General features: G+C 39.6%; 2 protein-coding genes across 10 annotated transcripts in view; one reads left to right on the forward strand and one right to left on the reverse strand.

The window, feature by feature from the left end:
- Positions 1–12,355, forward strand: part of LOC104819937 (serine/arginine-rich splicing factor RSZ22A) — an 18,414-nt gene extending 6,059 nt beyond the window's left edge. The window contains exons 1-5 of one of the 9 annotated variants that reach the window (XR_772883.1): positions 2,455–4,033; positions 4,417–4,519; positions 4,880–5,422; positions 5,528–5,641; positions 12,006–12,355. Coding sequence is in view for 1 of the 9 variants with exons in the window: in XM_010550248.2 (XP_010548550.1) it covers positions 5,196–5,422; positions 5,528–5,641; positions 12,006–12,108 (444 nt within the window). In the remaining 8 variants the exon portion in view is untranslated. Of the gene's footprint in view, positions 1–2,454; positions 4,520–4,879; positions 5,423–5,527; positions 5,642–12,005 lie in introns of those variants that run through there. The other 8 variants (XR_772882.2, XR_772881.2, XR_772879.1 and 5 more) reach the window with 8 other exon arrangements.
- Positions 12,356–13,752: 1,397 nt separating this feature from the next.
- LOC104819938 (probable xyloglucan glycosyltransferase 5) lies at positions 13,753–17,172 on the reverse strand. Its single transcript, XM_010550249.2, has 5 exons — positions 15,954–17,172; positions 15,387–15,695; positions 15,002–15,292; positions 14,792–14,905; positions 13,753–14,711 (listed from the first exon to the last, which is right to left on the reverse strand). The coding sequence occupies exons 1-5, from the start codon at positions 16,644–16,646 to the stop codon at positions 14,073–14,075; spliced, it is 2,046 nt and encodes a 681-aa protein (XP_010548551.1). The 5' UTR covers positions 16,647–17,172; the 3' UTR covers positions 13,753–14,072.
- Between the last annotated feature and the right edge of the window lie 2,472 nt (positions 17,173–19,644).

Genomic DNA, 19,644 nt, shown 5'->3' on the forward strand with positions numbered 1-19,644 from the left:
TTGGTCAGCTCCGGACCGAGACTGGGATGAGGAACGTGTAGTCAGTCAGAGCAGGGGGAGACGGGGCGAACCGAGAGAAAAACACGTTCTGGTCCGCCGGACCAGACGTGTTCCGAGGAAATGTACACCGCCTGACCAGAAGAGAGACAGACCGGACCGAGAAAATACACGCCTGGTCCGGGGCTTACCAGTCCTGGTCCGCCGGACCAGACGTACTCCGACAGCACGGACTCCGCCTGACCAAGAACCGAACCGAGAGAGGGGAAAAACAGGCTGGTCCGGGGCTGACCAGTCCTGGTCCGCCGAACCAGGCTTGTTTTCCCTCTTGGATCAACTGACCAAAAGACGAGGCGGACCAGGGGAGAAGGAATACTGGTCCGGCTGACCTGAAGTTGGTCCGCCGGACCAGGCTCAGAGAAACTCGGAGAAATTTTCCCGTTCGCCGGGAAAAAAGGAAACGGCCGACGGGTTTGGCCCGGGCCTGACCAGACTTGACCTGGACAAACCAACCCCCACCAGAGGACAAGACTTCGCGATTGGGATCAATCGAATCGAGTTTTCGCCAGAACGTTGCGTAGCGTAGTGAGATGTATGATATCGAAATGCGAGTGATCGTTGCGTGATTGTATGCGGGTAGAATTTGCATGGCGTTAAACGGTAGCTCGGTAGGGACCGGATACCGTGATACGTATGGTTGTACTATGGGGATGTTGCACGTTGTGTGCCATGTGTGTAGCTTGCTCGTGCGTACGAGTTAAGCGTGATTGTGTTTGTGGATGATTGTGGACTCAACCATCACCGTCATGGACTTGACGGGCGTTTGAGACGCGTTTTAGTCATGTGCGACACGACGGCCAACGTCATGGATTTGACGGGCGTGGACTCGCACCTAGTCATGGACTTGACTAGGGTATATGGCTGGACCCTATGGTGGACTCCATACGGGTATGATTATATTTCCGTTGTGTCATGGACTTGACATCGGTAGTCACGAGAGTGACAGGCGTAGGAGACGCGCACGATCGCATGTGATGCGATGGTCAACGTCACGCGAGTGACGGGCGTGGATTCGCCTCTGGTCATGGACTTGACCAGGGTATACGGCTAAGCCCTATGGTGGACTCCATACGGGCGTGATTGTGATTGTTATTTACGTGCTTACTGTGTTTTACTTATTGCATGTGTTTTTATGGAAATGTCGACTGTACCGTTCTCGTTGGGAACGGGATTTCCGGGTTCAACCCGGGCTACTCACTAAGCAGTTGTGCTTAGCCCTCGTGGTTTACATTTTTCAGATCACGAGGATTACGCCTAGCGCATCCGACAGACGACGACCTGAGGGACTTATTTTGGGGTTTCAGATGGGGCTATGTCATCCTGGCCTTCTATTGGGGTTTCAGAAGGTTTTGGGATATTCAAATCAACAATCTCAGCCTCTAAACCCTCCTCACAAGCTTGAGGGAGATCCACATCAACATTCTCACCCTTAGAACCCTCGTCACAAGCTTGAAGCATATCCACATCAGCATTCCCACCCTTAGAACCCTCGTCACAAGCTTGAGGGATATCCACATCAGCACTGTCAGCCTTAGAACCCTGCTCAAAAGCTTGAGGGAGATCCACATCATCATTCGCAGCCTTGTCACCTTTCTCAACAACTTCACGGAGATCCCATCAACATTCCCAGTTTGAGGGACATCCATAAAAACATCCGCTCCTCCGGCATGGTCTTTAGAAGTTGCAGTGTCCTCCCACACTTCATCATTTCTAGGTTGCACTCTATACGAGTAGTTCGCAGAGAAATGACCAGACTGTTTCAGAATATCTTTCAGACAAGCAATTAACCTCGTCTCAGATGCTTGGATCGCTTGACCCATGTGATCAATGATCCTGGCCTCGGATGCTTTGATCTCCTGCTTAATGAACTTCTCTAATGCATCCACTCTTGAAACTGCTGATCCTCGCATTCTTGGAGGTTCACCCTCAACCTGAGTCTCTTCTTCTTGAATTTCTTCTTGTTCTTCTTCTACTTCTTCATCATCATCTTCTTCAACTATCTTGGCTTTTCCCTTTTTCAAAGAAGCTCTGCATCTGGCATCAAGCTCACGGATGCTATCCCAACAGATGCTTTATGGATTCAACTGCAAATGTTGCATCAATACACTGATTTTTGGATCACTACTTCCCTTGTAATCCTCTAGATCATACAGAAGTGTTTCTTCATCCTTTCTCACTTGTAGAATACTTTTAATACCCTGAAATAAAAAAAATATCACTTTTGACCCGTGTGACCCATGTGACTCATGTGACCCGTGATCCAAGTGACCCATGTGACCCATGTGACCCCTGACCACCTGTGACCCGTGACCCATGACGTGACCCATACATGTGATTCAATTCCAATCTTTTCCATTACAGCAGGGAAGGTCCATCTAAGCCCGGGTTTGATCGTTGGCACTCAAGCTTTCAATGCACTCAAAAGGCAGTAACTGCAACATAAAAAAACTAATCAAATCAATCCAACTTTCAAATAATTTCCTTGTAATTTAATAAATAACTTACCATTAGAGGGATTATAAACCCCGGGCAATGCCATTTTGTCTTTGGTTTCGCACCAAGACTCTTTCGCACTTGATCAACTATTCGATCAAAAGTGTATCGACCCCACGGAAATCGTTCACAGAAACGTAAATCATCAACCATGTCGAACAAATCATGGCTGATTTGTTCGGATGACAGGGCATGATCTAAGATTCCGGCCATCAAGTATAGAATAACCAATCTCTTACGATCTGCTACCCTCTGGATTGGCATATATCTCAATTTCTCCACCACATCATTCAAACAAACCTTCTTACGTCCGAAAGTCTTTTTCCTGAACTCACTCTTTTTGAAGCTCTCTCATTCTTCTGGATATTTTCCACACTTCAAACCACATATAAGTGTGTGCTCAATGATTGAGTACCTCGCGAGCACACCATTGAGCACGAACCACAATTCCTTCTTGTTTTTCGCTTTAACAGAGCGGTTAATGAGAACTCCCGCAGGCGCCATCTTTAACTGTGGATCCCATTGCGCATGGAATAGATGTTGGAACTGTGATTATTTCTCGAAGTACGTCCATTCGTCCTGTGTCAGTACTTCTTTAAGCGTCTTCAGTGTCTCATAGGGATAACACTTCGTATTGATCTTTGAAGAAAACTGAATGTCTTCGAATTTGTGGACAAATGGAAGGTGCAAAATAAAATAATTGTTCGTCATTGTGATCTTTGTGACCTGGGACCTAGAACCTGTGGCTCATGTGACCTATGTGACCCGTGACCCATGTGACCCATGACCCGTGACCCCTGACCCATGTGACTCGTGTGCGGTGTTGTGAGATATTATACTATTACCATATAAATCTTTGTGACCCATGTGACCTGTGACTTAGGAAATCATTAAACTTGCCAAGGTATTCTGAAATCCCACATCCGCACTCTAACTTTCTATTTCAAATTCCTAAAACCCAAATTATATATTTCAAAACACAAAACCCTAACTTTATATTCAGAAATCCCAAAACTTTAATTTTCAATTTCGAAATCCCTAAACCCTAAATTCCTATTTTGAAATCCCAAACCATCCAACAAGTTTAATGATTTTACTCCAGGATCAGGTCATAAAAGAAAAAAACGGAGAAGAAGATGTAGACAAACCTATCGTTTCTAATGGGAGATCTTTGTCCGACGATGACGGCGATGAACCGGCCTGAGACGCAGATGAAGACGAAGCAGAAAGCACATGTGTTCTTGGATACATGGGTGTTTGATTTTTCACAGAAATCACAAGAGAGATACCGAAATTAGAAGAAAAATTGCCTCACTTTTATGAAAATCCCGAAAGAGAAATCACGCAAGAGAGAGAGATAGAGTTTTCGAAATGTTGCAAGAGAGAGAGAGATCGGGTTGCAAGAGAGAGTGGGAGTGTACCGAGGGAGAGAGAGAGAGCGTTTTTTTATTCTTAAAAAGTTAGTCGTTTTTTAATCGAAAAGGTATGTCATTTTCGTCTTTCATTTAAAATTTAGGGATATATATGTCTTTAGCTCATTTCAACTTTTATTTTTTTAGATTTATTTTTTGGAGGGTATGCTATGAAGTAAGGGTAGCATTTTAAGGGCATTTCTGCTATATTCCCTTGTTAATTATGTAGATCTGGGTTTGTTCCTTCGATCCCGTGAGATCCTTAAAGGAGAAATTCGCTCTGTTTCTGTTATTGGCTTCCTTTACGTGTAAAATGCGTTGGTTTTGCGTTATGAACGAGGTTTATTCTCATGGATCAGAATCGAACTAAACGTATTTGTCGTGGAAGTGAGAATCAATTCGATCTCCCTGACTCAATTCTTCGTTTGTGCGCTTTGTTTGATGCGGTTGGCAGGTGTAACAGTAGCTGTGTCACGTGTGTATGTGGGTAACTTGGATCCACGAGTTACTGAGCGTGAACTCGAGGATGAGTTTTGCGATTATGGAACCATCCGTAGGTGAAAAAATTATTCTCTTAACCTGCTTACATGCCTTTATACGTTTGATTTTTTTTTTATGAAATGTACATCTATTAACCAAAAAAAATTATTGTTTGTAGTTTACAGAACCGTTTTGAAATCGGTTAACAAAATAAAACTTCCATGTCTATTGCTTTCCTAACAAAAGACATATCAGGGAGGCCTTGTGATATAATATCAATCCTGTAGTAACAAATTTTCACGAGATTGCATGCTTGTTTGGCAAGATAAGATAATGTTCCGAACTAGCCGGTCCAGCTTATGAATGAAATCTGGCAGTTGAGTTTATACGTTTGATTTTAGCATTCATTATCAGTACTTAATGTTTTTCACATGCAGTGTTTGGGTTGCTCGAAGACCGCATGATTATGCCTTTATTGATTTCGATGACACGAGAGATACCCGAGATGCCATTCGTGATTTAGATGGTGTGCATAGGTTTCCTTGTCGAAGTCGCTTTCTTTTTGCCGGCATTCTCATTTTTTGGATATTGAAGAGTGGCAACCTTTGAAGGGATCCAAATAGTTTTGGGACAAATGGCTGTCATTTCTTAATTCTTATAGAGGTTGTTCATTCATCGTGTAGTGATTTGTTTTGTTGCTCTTGGGAAGGCTCTTGAGTGAGTTATTATGCATGTGTGTGTGCTATATTGCCTATGGCAAGCAAGAATGGATGGAGTGTGGAACAATCTCACAACCGTGGTGGCGGCGCCGGTGGGGGTCGAGGCGGCGGCCGTGACCGTGGTGGTTCTGACCTGAAGTGCTATGAGTGTGGTGAGCCTAGTCACTTTGCATGTGAATGTCGTTCTCGTGGTGGCTCTGGTAGGATGTGCAGCCGTAGTCACAGCCCAAGATACATGAGGAGCCCTAGCTATGGCCGAAGGTCGGATAATTTGATTGTTCAGCTCTCTTCCCTTGTTTCGTATAAGTGAATTTGCAGTTATTGATTGCTCGGTATGCTGGTTAGTGACATGATTCTATGGCTCAGGAGTTACAGCCCTGGTGGAAGGTCTCCAAGGCGACATAGTCATTCACCTCGTGGTCGAAGCTACAGCAGGTCACCGGGTTATCGAGGATGTGAGGAGGTGCCATATGCTAACGGGTAATCTTCCTCTTGCCTTACATTTTCTACTTTCTACTTGAGAAGCTACACTTTTCTCTGTCTAATAAAAGACATCGAATCGATATGAGTGACATTCACACTGAAGTCATGCTTAGCATTTCTCATGTACACGTATCGCAGCGGTGCCCTATGTTAGAAATTTGGGATATAAAAAGAAGAACAATAACAAAAAAGTAAATAGGAACCGGATAACTCTTCAAGGCGTGATACACTTTCCTAAAAACGTTATTCCGTCCTATACGAGCAAAGGACTCTCCGGAATACGTCTTTGAGATACAATGAAGAGAGAAGTGATCTTAGTTTGCTATACTAAGAACACAAACACAAGAAATTGCAAGAAGAAGATGAACAAAAGGCTTTTGTGGGTGTTTTGCAAGAACAACCACAAAAGTGCTCTCAAATCTCTCAAAAAACGAATTAGATATGTTCTATATTGTGTTAGGATGTCCAAGGGTGTTAATAAACACTCCAAATGTCGAAAGGTGTGAAAAAATCGGAAGTTTTACCCCAACGGTCGCGATTTTTCGCTCAATCCGAACTGCTCAGAAAAAACGGGCTGCCCGCCCGTTTTGTCGAGCTACCCACCCGTTTATTTCCGAATTACTCAGAAAAAACAGGCTGCCCTCCCGGTTTTTCTGAGCTACCGCCCATTTATTTATGAGCTTTATTCCTCAGAAAAAACAGGTTGCCAGCTCATATTTTCGAGCTGCCCTCCCATTTTTTCTGAGATCACCTTTCACGTTCAAAACCGAACGTAAACTCTTTCGACATATCCTTAACATTTAGCCAATTCATACCACGTCTTTTACAAGCATTTAACTCCTCCACCATACTTGTAATACACGTTAAACATGAATCCTTTTGAGAGATTCTAAATTCCCATTCATTTACTCTAAAAATACCAACAATCCTCCACCATTTTTAGAGTAAATTAAACAATGGCATATCAAGCAAATAATCATTCATCTCCACAATTCTGCGCATAAATGAAAGTGTCTTTACGATTGAACTTTCACTTAGTGTAATATACCACAATAAACTCGAATTCCGTAGGTGTCGAAAACGATTGAACCTACGTAATCCTAGTTGAGCTACCGCGTATACACACACACAAAATCAATACAATTTCTTGTACTCCTTGACACTATATCGGCCATGTGTCCATATCCCCTTCACAAGCACATAGATGTCGAGCCTCCAACATCTTGAAGCGGCCACACTTCATGCTTGCATAGGTGAATTCTTTCAAATCGTGCTCTGCAACTAAGCACTTTGTCAAAGAATTCATTAAGTATAAACAACCTCTTTACGTTGCATACCAAGATGCTTACCTCGGGATGATTCACTTTTAAGCATCTACAACCACACATTAGAGGATTTAACTCATTGAACTCAAGATCTAACGTTGTATTAGACGTTGAGTTGAGATTCCTCTAACTGTGATTTAATCAATAGGCTCAAGACCCATCCCTATTGTCATTTTGTGCAACATGTTCCTTGACAAACTCTTGGTAAGAGCATCAGCCAAATTTTGTTTTGTACGCACAAAATCCACCACTATGGCCCCGTCTTTTATTAGACCATTCACATAGCTATGTCGTAAACCAATATGTCTAGACTTCCCGTTATACACATGGCTATATGCCTTAGCCAAAGTTGTTGCGCTATCACAATGTATTGTGACAGGCGATACCGGTTTAGGCCATAATGGTATCTCGAATACCAGATTCCTTAGCCATTCTGCTTCTTTTCCCGCAGATGCTAAGGCAATAAACTCCGACGCCATCGTCGAATCGGAAATGCAAGTTTGTTTCTTGGAAGCCCAAGAAATCGCAGCTCCACCTAATATATAAAGCCAACCACTCAGCGAGGCATGATCCTCCTCACTTGAGTTCCAACTCGCATCCGTGTATCCTTCTAACACCGAAGGTTGACCCGTGTAGCGAAGACGTAATTTATGGTCTGTTTCAAGTATCGAAATACTCTCCGTACAGCATGGCAATGATGTACGCTTGGGTTACTAGTTTACCTACTCAACTTACCAACCACGTATGCTATGTCGGGTCTAGTGCTAGTCATAGCATACATTAAGCATCCAAGGACACTAGCATATTCAAGTTGAGATACTGGTTCCCCTTTGTTCGCTACCAATAACATTACAGTCCATCGGTGTAGAAACAAGAGTGTTATCGTAGAGATCAAAACGTTTCAGAACTTTCTCAATGTAATGAGATTGAGAAAGTGAAATCGTACCATGATCTCTTATTATCCTAATTCCAAGGATAACATCCGCCTCTCCTAGATCTTTCATCGAAAATTTCGATGACAAGAATTCTTTTGTTTTCTTGACTTGCTCTAATTCCGTACCGAATATGAGCATGTCATCCACGTATAAGCAAATGATAACCCCATGACCATTCTCGTCAAACTTGCTATATACGCATTTGTCCGATTGATTCAGATGGAACCCGTTAGCCAATACTACCTCATCAAATTTTTGATGCCATTGTTTGGGTGCTTGTTTCAACCCGTACAATGATTTGACTAACTTACACACTTTGTGTGCTTGACCCGATAGGATGAAACCTTCTGGTTGTTTCATATACACCTCCTCTTCAAGATCACCGTTTAGGAATACCGTCTTGACATCCATTTGGTGAATTTCCAGATTGTTTATCGCTGCAAGAGCGATCAACAATCTAATTGTAACTATTCTAGCTACCGGTGCATACGTATCAAAGAAATCGATACCTTGTTTTTGTCTAAAGCCTTGAGCTACTAGACGAGCCTTGAACTTATCAATAGTTCCATCGACTCTCATCTTCTTTTTGAAGATCTATTTGCAATCAATAGGTTTACAACCCAGAGGAGGATCTACTAAGACCCATGTGTTGTTACTCATGATGGAATCCATCTCATCATTTATCGCTTCTTTCCAGAAAGCGACATCTCGTGATTTCATCGCTTCATCGAACGTTCTAGGATCTTCCTCGATATTATATACGTAAGCAAGTTGAGTCACTACCGACTCGTTTGTACCTTCCACTAAGTACATCTGAAAGTCCGGACCAAAGGACTTCTCTTTCCTTATACGTTTACCTCTACGAGGTTCACCTTGTCCGTTATCTTGATCGATTGTTCGACTACTCGAACTAGGTATAGAAATAAGTGGTTTATCCACCGAAGAAAATCGACTTTCGTCGAACAATGCATCTCTCGACTCAATAACCGTGTGAACGGTAATGTAGTCGTTTGGTTCTATGACATAGAACCTATAAGCTTTGCTATGTAAAGCATAACCTATGAAGATGCATTCTACTCCTCGATCACCCAAAGTCTTTCTCTTTGGTTCTGGGACTTTTACAATTGCCCGAAAACCCCAAATCCGAAAATAATTCAGATTTGGTTTTCTCTTGTACCATAGTTCATATGGGGTAACCTTGTTCCTTTTCGATGGAACTCGGTTTAAAATGTAACAAGCCGTTAACATGGCTTCACCCCAAAATCCCTCGCTTAACCCCGAGTATGAAAGCATGGAATTAACCATTTCTTTCAAGACCCTATTTTTCCTTTCCGCTACACCGTTTTGTTGCGGTGTGTATGGTGCGGTGGTTTCATGAATCACTCCTACATATTCAAAATATGTTGGATCATAGTATTCCCCTCCCCTATCAGTCCTAAGCTTTTTGAGCTTAACCCCGAGTTGTAACTCAACTTCGGATTTGTATGCCCTAAACCTATCTAGAGCTTCATCTTTAGCATGCAATAAAAATACACAGCAATAACGTGTGGAGTCTTCAATAAAAGTCACTACGTATTTTTTGTTACCTAGAGACGTAGTTCCATGAAAGTCACATAAGTCACTATGAACTAACTCTAACAGTTTCAAACTCCGTTCTATGCTAGCAAACGAATTACGAGTTATTTTCGTTTTCATGCAAGTTATACACTTATCTTCGTTCATGGCACATAGTGGAATTAAGTCAATCTTTGACATAAGATTTATCCGTTTATAGTGAACATGTCCTAATCTAGCATGCCATAATGTAGAAACATTTGAATCAACAACATACAAAGAAGAAGTGCAAACTTTATTGATACTTAGTTTAAACATATCATTACATAGATAACCCTGCCCCACAAACACTCCTCCTTTAGAGAGGATAAACTTATCAGCCTCAAAGACCATCTTGTAGCCAAATCGATTAAGTACACACCCCGACACTAGATTTCTCCTTACATCCGGAGCAAAAAGAACTTCCCTAAGGGTTAATGTCTTTCCGGATGTAAGCAACAACTCTACTTGCCCCTTTCCTTAGACCTTGACCGTCGAGTTGTTTCTCATGTAAAGAACGTTTCCGTCTTCTACGACTTCTAGAGTCTTGAAGAGCTCATATTCTTTACAAATATGTCGAGTTGCTCCCGAATCGATCCACCATGATTGGTCACCCTCCTGAACATGATTTAACTCGTAAATCATACCAACAAAATTCATATCCGAATTTGTCAAGTAACAATTATTGTTACCTTGAGTGGATTGGTCAAGGGCTTTGTTTCCTTGACCATGAACACTCTTCTTCTCGTGTTTATTCTTCCACGAGTAGCAATCCCGTTTGAAGTGCCCCGGTTTATTGCAAAACCAACAAGTCGCACTCGACTTTGACTTCTTCTTAGGATTGCCTTTGGAGGGTTTCTTTCCTTGTCTTTTGGCTCCACGTTTCTCATCCTCTACAATATTCACTGTAGTAGGAGGAGAAATGTCTTTCCCATCTTGCATCCGGAGATCTTCCTCGATGCGAGATGTGTTCCCAATTGTTCAAGAGACATATCCTCTTTTTTGTGTTTCAGGGAACGCTTGACATCCTTCCAACTCGGTGGAAGTTTATCAACAATGGATAAAACTTTGATGGTTTCATCCATCTGCAGTTTGTGTTGTGTGAATTGACTTAAGATCCTTTATATTTCATGGAATTGCTCCATGACCGGTCTTGAGTCCACCATCTTGTAAGAGTTAAAACTACTTACAAGAAATCTCTTGCTAGAGGCATCGTCAGAGACGTACTTAGCCTCCAGCGAATCCCACAAGGCTTTGGCCGTATCCATGTATTGATAAACATCAAAAAGTTCATCGGACATACCGTTAAGGATGTGGCCTCAACACACGTAGTTATCGTTGTCCCATTTGTTCCGCACGCGAGCCGCATCCAATGTCTCCTCTTCAGTTTCTTCCGGTCTAGGAGTGCTTATCACGTAGACGACGTTCAACGTCGTCAGGAGGAAATGCATCTTCTTCTGCCACCTTCGGAATCCCACGCCCTCGAACTTATCGAGTTTATGAAAGTCTATGGTAAGATATCTCACAGAAGTAGTCATCCTCGAGTGGATAACGTTTTTAGATTGTTAGAAATCTGGGATATAAAAAGAAGAACAATAACAAAAAAGTAAATAGGAACCGGATAACTCTTCAAGGCGTGATACACTTTCCTAAAAACGTTATTCTGTCCTATACGAGCAAAGGACTTTCCGGAATACGTCATTGAGATATAATGAAGAGAGAAGTGATCTTAGTTTGCTCTACTAAGAACTACAAACACAAGAAATTGCAAGAAGAAGATGAACAAAAGGCTTTTGTGGGTGTTCAAATCTCTCAAAAAATGAATTAGATATGTTCTATATTGTGTTAGGATGTCCAAGAGTGTTAATAAACACTCCAAATGTCGAAAGGTGTGAAAAAATCGGAAGTTTTTCCCCAACGGTCGTGATTTTTTGCTCAATCCGAACTGCTCAGAAAAAACGGGCTGCCCGCCCGTTTTGTCGAGTTACCCGCCCGTTTATTTCCGAATTGCTCAGAAAAAACAGGCTGCCCTCCCGGTTTTTCTGAGATACCGCCCATTTATTTATGAGCTTTATTTCTCAGAAAAAACAGACTGCCAGCTCATATTTTCGAGCTGCCCTCCCATTTTTTCTGAGATCATCTTTCACGTTCAAAACCGAACGTAAACTCTTTCGACGTATCCTTAACACTTAGCCAATTCATACCACGTCTTTTACAAGCATTTAACTCATCCACCATACTTGTAATACACGTGAAATATGAATCATTTTGAGAGATTCTAAATTCTCATTCATTTACTCTAAAAATTCCAACACCCTATCATGTTCTTCAACCTTACCTTAGTCCTCCCCATGCATGCACGAGATATTTTCATGATCCATTCCCATGGGCATATTATATTTGTTTTGGGTATGGCGGGGGAAGAAGATGAATGCATACCATGTGGTTAAAACACCCGAGTCTTCTGCTGTTATGCCTCTGCTGATATTTGGTGTCTGTTTTTCATAGTTCTTTCATTTCCATGATGGGCGAGTTTGGATCCCTCGGGTCGAAAATCTTCTTCATCGTGCTATTGAGTCGGGTTTTTTTTTTCTTTGGCTGGAAAATTTGAGAAGATGATGAATGAGCGAAAGCAAAAGGTAAAGTTGCGAACTGTCTGGTTGGAGGCAAGGTTTGGAGTTCCATGGAACTAACTGCCTTTGGATCTTTTTTCACAACATCATTTTGCACTGGCTGCTCTTTTCTTTGGCTGCACCTCTCCTTTACTTACCTCTTAATTGATAAATTATTGAGCAATTTTTTGGTGTTACATTTATTTGTTGAAAAAATATTAATGAAGGTTCATTTTTTTAACTTCAGATAGGATGCTGCAAATATATTAGGATTGGCCATTTTTGTTATTAATCTAATAATATATAACCGTAACTAAACTAAGTACGAGACAAAAATATAATGGTTATGATGGTTATGATTTCTCTAAACCTGGAAAATTGAAACCGAAATGAATTGAATAAAATAAATAACTGAAAAATTGATAATTATTTTAAAAAAAATGAGTTTTTACAAAAAAAAATATTGAATCCAAACCAAATTGAACCAAAAAATAATTGAATCAAATTGAACCAAAATTTATATAAAAACTACATATAGTTTTTTTATATTAAAAAATAACCGATTATCCGAATATAATCGAACGAAAGTCCATATATCCTTTGATTTTTTTGTTTAATCTTGGTGGATGAGTCTTAGTTTAACGTTTATGTTCCAATATACTTTTGGTGTCATGAGAGACATAAATCAAGTTTTAATATCTGGTTACAAATTAGAGAACAGTTTGCATGTATGTTTTTTTATAATATGAAAGTTCAACCTTCCAACTACATCTTTTTTTTTTTTTTTTTTTGTAAAATGTGAATGGAATTAACAAATAAAAGTATGTACAAATCAATGTCAACCGAATACAAAAGATAGAGAATCCATGATCAATGGTATCCAAAAGCCCATGAGAGGTAAAATCAAATAAGAAACTTAAGCTACATGCCAGAACTCAGGAGTGGATCTCGAGGAAATACCAGTCTTCAAGTATTGACAAATGTTGATTCTGGCTGCCTCGAGTGGCTACCAATAGAGTACGTCTTCCTATAGTATTGGAGAAACACATGTGAATATCCCTTTCCAAACGAAGGACTTTTCTTCTTTTCTTAACCGTTGAGTCATCAATCTTGGTTATATATATGTTACGGTTAAGACCGCAGAAACCAGAGTTTTGTTTTTCATTTTAATCAAGACGACAAATTTCGGCCTCACCACTAAAAAAGACAAAAGCATGCTCGTAGATCAGACAAGATCATCCACTGAGTTTGGTCCAATGATCATCATCATCATCATCACGTGCCCACCAAACTATAATCAACCCTCTGGTCCCATTTACACATGACGATGTTATATGATCAAGGCCTCTGCTTCTGCGATTCTTATCATGTTTCTGCCGACACTTTTTTGTCTCGCCGACACTCAGAAGTAAAATTCTCAGTTTTTTTATAAAAAAAAACTAAACTTTCAAGTCTGTTACAGTTGGTTCAATTTGAGAATCAACATTACCGGTTAAGGTTATGGTCTGGTTCTGGAAGAAACTCATGACCACAGTTCAAATAGTCCGACCGGTTGGTACAGAGATAATCAAGAGATGGGTTGAGGAATAATAGAAGAATGGAATTCAGATCATTATGAAGAAGAAACTTGGATATAACATGGATCTGAATCAGAATAGAGACAGCCTGCTCTTTATCAGAGCTTACTTCCACAATAAGTTCAAACTTTACAGACTGTATACATGTATATATATATGCATATATATGTGTGTGTGTGGCTCGGCATCTACCTCGAAGGATCAATAACAATGGAGGAAGAAACAAATGCAAGTTCAATTAAATGCCCTAGTCACTACGGTTCGTACAAAATCCAACACACACACACAAAAGGGAAGTTATTACTGAACAATTTAGGAAACTCACCAATTTATTCAACTGAAGTTACTGAATCATTCATTGCCTGAAGCGGCATCCAATGGCTTTTTCAACTCATCTGCTCGCCAATGAGGTCGAGACCCACCAGGAGAAACGTGATTCCTTGGAACAACAGAAAATAGAAATGAACTCCCTGAGCCGCCAAGAGACTTCTAAGGGCCGCAATGAGCAGAAGAAATGCCAAGCCGAGCTCTTTCCGGTATATCTTATTGGTCTTTTTTACGGGTTTCTTCGATACCTCGCATTGGTTCAGCTCGAAGAGCTCACTGTCCGAAGCTCCACGGGAAATTCGGGTTTTCTGGTCGAGTATCTTCTTAGATTCTCTCTCGGTGAAAGCCAGAAGATCTGATTCTGATGATCTTCCGGCCTTTTTCGTGACAATCCACTCATAAGAGCTGCCCAGTTGGAATAATCCAGACACCATCGCGTTGAACTTGGTGACTGACATCGTGTTCTCGAACAAGAGGTAAGGGACAATGAAAGGGAAAGATCCCGGGGCAGGAAGGATGTTGAGAAAAGACATGAAAACGGGTATGTAGCAGATGACCCACACAGGGAGCTCGGCTTCCGGAACAAACATGGTGAGGGGAAGAACTATGCAGAACAGTGTGAAGGAGTAGAAGGGAAGTATGAGTTTCCTTAGAAGGAAGAAGATAAGTATCAGATTTGCTTTCTTCCATATCGCTATCTGCAAGAACGATAAGAACGTGAGCTATAAGAAAGATGAAAGCAGAACTTTAGCAGAGCAAATTGAGTTCTTTCTACTACCTTAGATGTCAGAATTGACCCGAGACACAAACGGAAAAGCTGCATAGGTCCGGAATGCCATCGATATTGCTGCTTCTTATATGCTTCATAAGACTCGGGAACTTCGCAAAGAACCTACAGATCAATTCTCGTTTCATTTTCATCGATCCCGTTTGCTCATTTCTATCAATCAAAAGGGAGAATGAGAATAAACAACGGGTTATAAAGCACCTTGACGTCGTTGAGAAATATGAACTTCCATCCATGGAGATGTGCACGAACAGCTATATCCATATCCTCCACAGTGGTTCTTTCAAGCCAACCTCCAGATTCCTCGAGGGCTTTGATTCTCCACACTCCAGCAGTTCCATTGAATCCAAAGAAGTTCAAGAAAACGCCATTGACCTGTTGCTCAACCTCGAAGTGGAAACACAGATTGATGTTCTGGAGACGGGTCAACAAGTTTTCGTCCTTGTTCACAAATGCCCATCTTGCCTGAACCAACCCTAGCTCGGGGTTATCCTGAATATACACATTACATAAAGTTAGAAGCTTCAACTTGAAACAGTTTCCATGGCACAATGACATAGATTCTAGCTTCTTAATCTGCTGTTACCTTGAAATGTGGAACAGTTGACTTAAGGAAATCGGAGTTGGGCTGGAAATCTGCGTCGAATATCGCAACAAACTCGTATTCTTTCACATAATCGCAGCACATTGCGGAACTGAGGTTCCCGGCTTTATATCCGGTTCTAACCAAGCGATGCCGGTAAATTATGTTCACACCCTTTTGGCTCCATTTAGCAACTTCAGCCTTGATTAACTGTTGGATGCTTTCGTCATCCGAGTCGTCAAGAACCTGAATCAGCATATGGTCCTTTGGCCAATCGAGCTGGCAAACTGCAGAGATGGATTGCTCGTATACCTGAACGAGAAGACATTTCGAAAACCGATGTGAACACGAGAACTGTAAAATTAAACTTCATTGATATATCTGATAATGGGTGTTTATCCTCATCTTTTCACTGAAACTATGCTCATGAAATGGAGATTAAACTCTTCTTCTTACTCTAGATCATGATGTTATACTAAATCTAGATACTGAACTGTTACATCCATAGATTAACAAGATTTACAGCCAGGGAAAGTATATGGAGAAATGAAGGTCTTTCAAAGAGCTAACCTCTCTCTCGTTGCACATTGGGATCTGCACCAGAACCATTGGATAATCCCGACAAGGTTCGCCTTCAATTGTCGGCTTAATCTTCTTATACTTAATCCAGAAACAACCTAAGCAAAGAATCAAACGATCTACTGACTGTATAAGGAAGAGCACAATACAAAACTTGGACAGAGCCTTGATTGGGGGAGCGATATAATCAGCCCTTAGGCTTAGCCAACCAACATATACCAGATGAAGCAAGCTCTGGATCTCGATGGCGCTAGCCGGAATGTGCAGATTAGGGTTCTTGAAATAATGCCAACCACTGAAATAGGCAATGATTTCAAACCCGAGAATCAACAGTGAAGCAGCTAAGAACAGCTTGATGGCAGAGAAAAGCCATCGGTCTCTGCCCAGTTTCTCAGAAGCCATTGGCTGATTGAAACTGAGCCTCTTCTTGATCGAACCGAGGAGAGACCAGAAGACGGTGGCGAACCAAGTGAGACAACCTACGGCTCTGTGGGCTTTGAGGAGCAAAACCCATGTCACTTGCTTCGCGTTCTTGCCTCTGCTCTTCTCCACTGGTCGGAACGCAGCATCTGGTTCATCGATTTCAACCACCGAGTAATTGGGAGTCTCCATTTTCACCACGACTGGAGTTCCTTTCCTCGTTTCCTTCCCCCACCACTCTGAAAAATCCAGCCTTGGAGCCATCTCTCTCTTCTCCGACTATATGCTCGGGTCTCTATTCGAATTTGGGACAAGAAAAATAGCAGCGAAGTAGTTGAATTTCTCAATGTAGCTTAGAAACCCTCAACACCCAAAATCCCAAAGTGGAAGATTATGCAAAACCCATGTCAGAAAAATTGCGGGTAATGGAGAAAAATCCAAGCTTTGGAGCCGTTTCAAGCGTGTAATCCTCGGGCAAGAACTGAACTTTATGCACTCTAGTGCATTATTAGAACAAAACATGTAAGGAAATTTCAACACCCAGATCCCAAAACCCGGAAATCTACAGACCCATTTCAGGAAAAAAGACAAAGAAGCATTCACAGCTCAAGGGTCATTAATACTGAGCGCTTACGGAGAGAGAGAGAGGTGGGTTGGTACTTGGCATTAGGAGGACAAAGACAGAGATGACAAGCAAAGCAGAGCGAGAAGAAAGGTATCTGGAAGTTGTAAGATCCCTTACACTTCATGTGAGTGTTTCCTCTGCAGCCGCTTCTTTGATGGCTTTAACATGCAAATCCATCTACTTTAATAATAAAAAAAATAATCTGTGAGAATTTTTTTTACTATATCATGTCATGTCATGTCATGGATCCTCCGCAGGAAAATCCAAGGAATTCAAAAAAAAAATTGAAAAATAAAAGACAAACTGAATGGACCATACATTGTCTGGGAGTGGAGATGGAAGAATCCAACACAGACACAGAGAAGCATGAGTGAGAGAAGAGGGTTAACGGACACAAGTTAAAGAACAGAGCATCTTTTGTTTCAAATTCAATTGTAAAAATGTTATCTTATTTCTTGCTCAAATTCCGGTTTTTAATTCATTGAATAGAAGAGGGAAGAAAACATGACAAGACTTTAATTCCATTTGTCCGGAATTCTTATTCAACTCTCGAGAAAAAAAAAATTATGAGCAGAAATGATAATTTTGGGGATGGATAACAGTTTTAACAAAATGAAATCAATTGCACGAGCGAAAAAATAGGACAAAGGAAATGAAAATACCAAACTTTGTCAAAAAAAAAAAAATAGGACAAAGGTGTTGGGAAATAGATTTATCTTCTTTTTTTTTAATTCTGAAAATAGTTATGAAAAACATTTTTTGGTTTTATCTTTTTTTATGTGATTGTTTTTCTAACTATTTTCTCTGCAAATTAACAAGAATGAATATTTCAATTATAAGTGAAAAATAGAAATAAATCTTTTTCTGATACACACTAATCTCATATAAAAATATCAAAATAAATTAGACAAAATTCTAAATGTAACTATAACTATAACTACAACTTTTAACTTTTAAAATTTTGAGTAAATATAATCAAAGCAAACAATAACAACCATTCATTCAATTATCAAGATTTGAGAAAAAAAATTAAACAATTAATTTTTTTTTGAAAATTATATATGGATTTTTACTATTAGTGAAATATGGAGATTATTACAGCTAATTATGACAAAAAAAAATGTGTATCACTATATCCCATTCCTACCTAATACATTGAAGTTCTGTAATCAATTTTACAATATGATTAAGAGAGAAGATGAAAAGAGGTTTCAACATTACACGTGCTGACTGATGAGTTGCAAACTTGAAATATTTATTTAATTTTTTTTGTTAAAATATTTATTTAATTTTCCTAATGAATTCTTTAAACCATGCAAATAGAAATATTTATGCGTTTCTTATTACAAACTTGCTGGAGTCATCTTGTCGGTCGGGATATTGACACTGACAGAAGCAATGAATATTCCTTTTATTGTTATTCGTTACTACAAAAAAAAAATCATTTAACAAATATAAAAATAAAATCCCTCAATATTTTATATCAAAGTAATAACAATTTTTATTTAAAGCTGGAGATTAACAAGAAAATGGAAAGAGAATAAAACTACCATGAAGTGTTAGGAGAACTAATATTATAATTATTTTAGAAAAGGTATTATTTATTTTCATACTTAATGTTTTCAACTTAGACTAATATTTGATATAATTAAATTAAGTGTAATTAGTGGATGCAATCATCGTGGGTGATTAGATAGTCATTCATATTTTCCAGGACCTCATCTTCCCCTTCCATATATAAAGTTATCAAATTATAAAACAATTATTATAGTTATATTTTATTAATAAAGACGTGTGTGTGTATATATATATTAAGAGAGAGCTAGTCTATATATAATGCATTGTAATTGTTCTAGTAAAATTTTTAATATAATAAAAAAATCCAAACAAACTAAAAAATAATATATAAATCTTAGTATTTTATGCATTTATATATTTTCTAAATAAATTATACATTTTGTTTCATACTACTTTAATTATCTCAAAAATTCTGAAATTAAAAATTGCGTAAACCTCTTATATATGGCCCCAAGACGTATCGACCATTTGTTATAGTCCTATAGACATTTGGGGCAATTGCAAAAATACCCTTAAATGTCGATTTCACTTACAGTCCATACCCTCGCACAGTAACAAAAAAACGGCAACATCAAATATACCCTTATAAATGTAGAATCCCTATAATACCCTTCCTTTATTTATATAATATTATAATATACTAAAATAAATAAAATATAGATCTACTTTTTACTCATTTTCTCTCTCCTCTTTATCGTTGTCTCCCGCCATACATCGCATTCTCTCTCTTCGAGTTTTTCTTCTTCTCTCTCTTGAATGTCTCTTCTCCAGCGCAATTTTCTGGCAAATTTACTGCGAGAAACAAGTGAAATCTCTAAGAAACTCATCCAATAAACGTAGATCCCGTTAATAGGTAAGTTTTTTTTAAAGCCGATATATATTTTGGGTATTTAGGGTTTTTTAATTTTCGTATTTGTATAATATAGATGAGTCAAATGTAATATATATATATATATATATATATCAGTTAAACTGGTCAAATTAACTCGTCACATTGGTGAAAGTGACCATTTTGTCCAACTGGTCAAACTCGTCAAACTCGTCAAACTCGTCAAACTC

The sequence above is a fragment of the Tarenaya hassleriana genome, unplaced genomic scaffold (assembly GCF_000463585.1).
Source record: "Tarenaya hassleriana unplaced genomic scaffold, ASM46358v1 Cleome3, whole genome shotgun sequence".
Taxonomy (NCBI): domain Eukaryota; kingdom Viridiplantae; phylum Streptophyta; class Magnoliopsida; order Brassicales; family Cleomaceae; genus Tarenaya; species Tarenaya hassleriana.

Bases quoted from the DNA above. Each gene is read 5' to 3' on its own strand.
- LOC104819938 (XM_010550249.2), bottom strand. From the start codon at position 16,646: ATGGCTCCAAGGCTGGATTTTTCAGAGTGGTGGGGGAAGGAAACGAGG. The intron at 14,906-15,001 runs GTGCTTTATAAC...ATTGATCTGTAG, and splicing joins TATTTCTCAACGACGTCAAG to GTTCTTTGCGAAGTTCCCGA. The intron at 14,712-14,791 runs GTAGTAGAAAGA...TCGTTCTTGCAG, and splicing joins GGTCAATTCTGACATCTAAG to ATAGCGATATGGAAGAAAGC.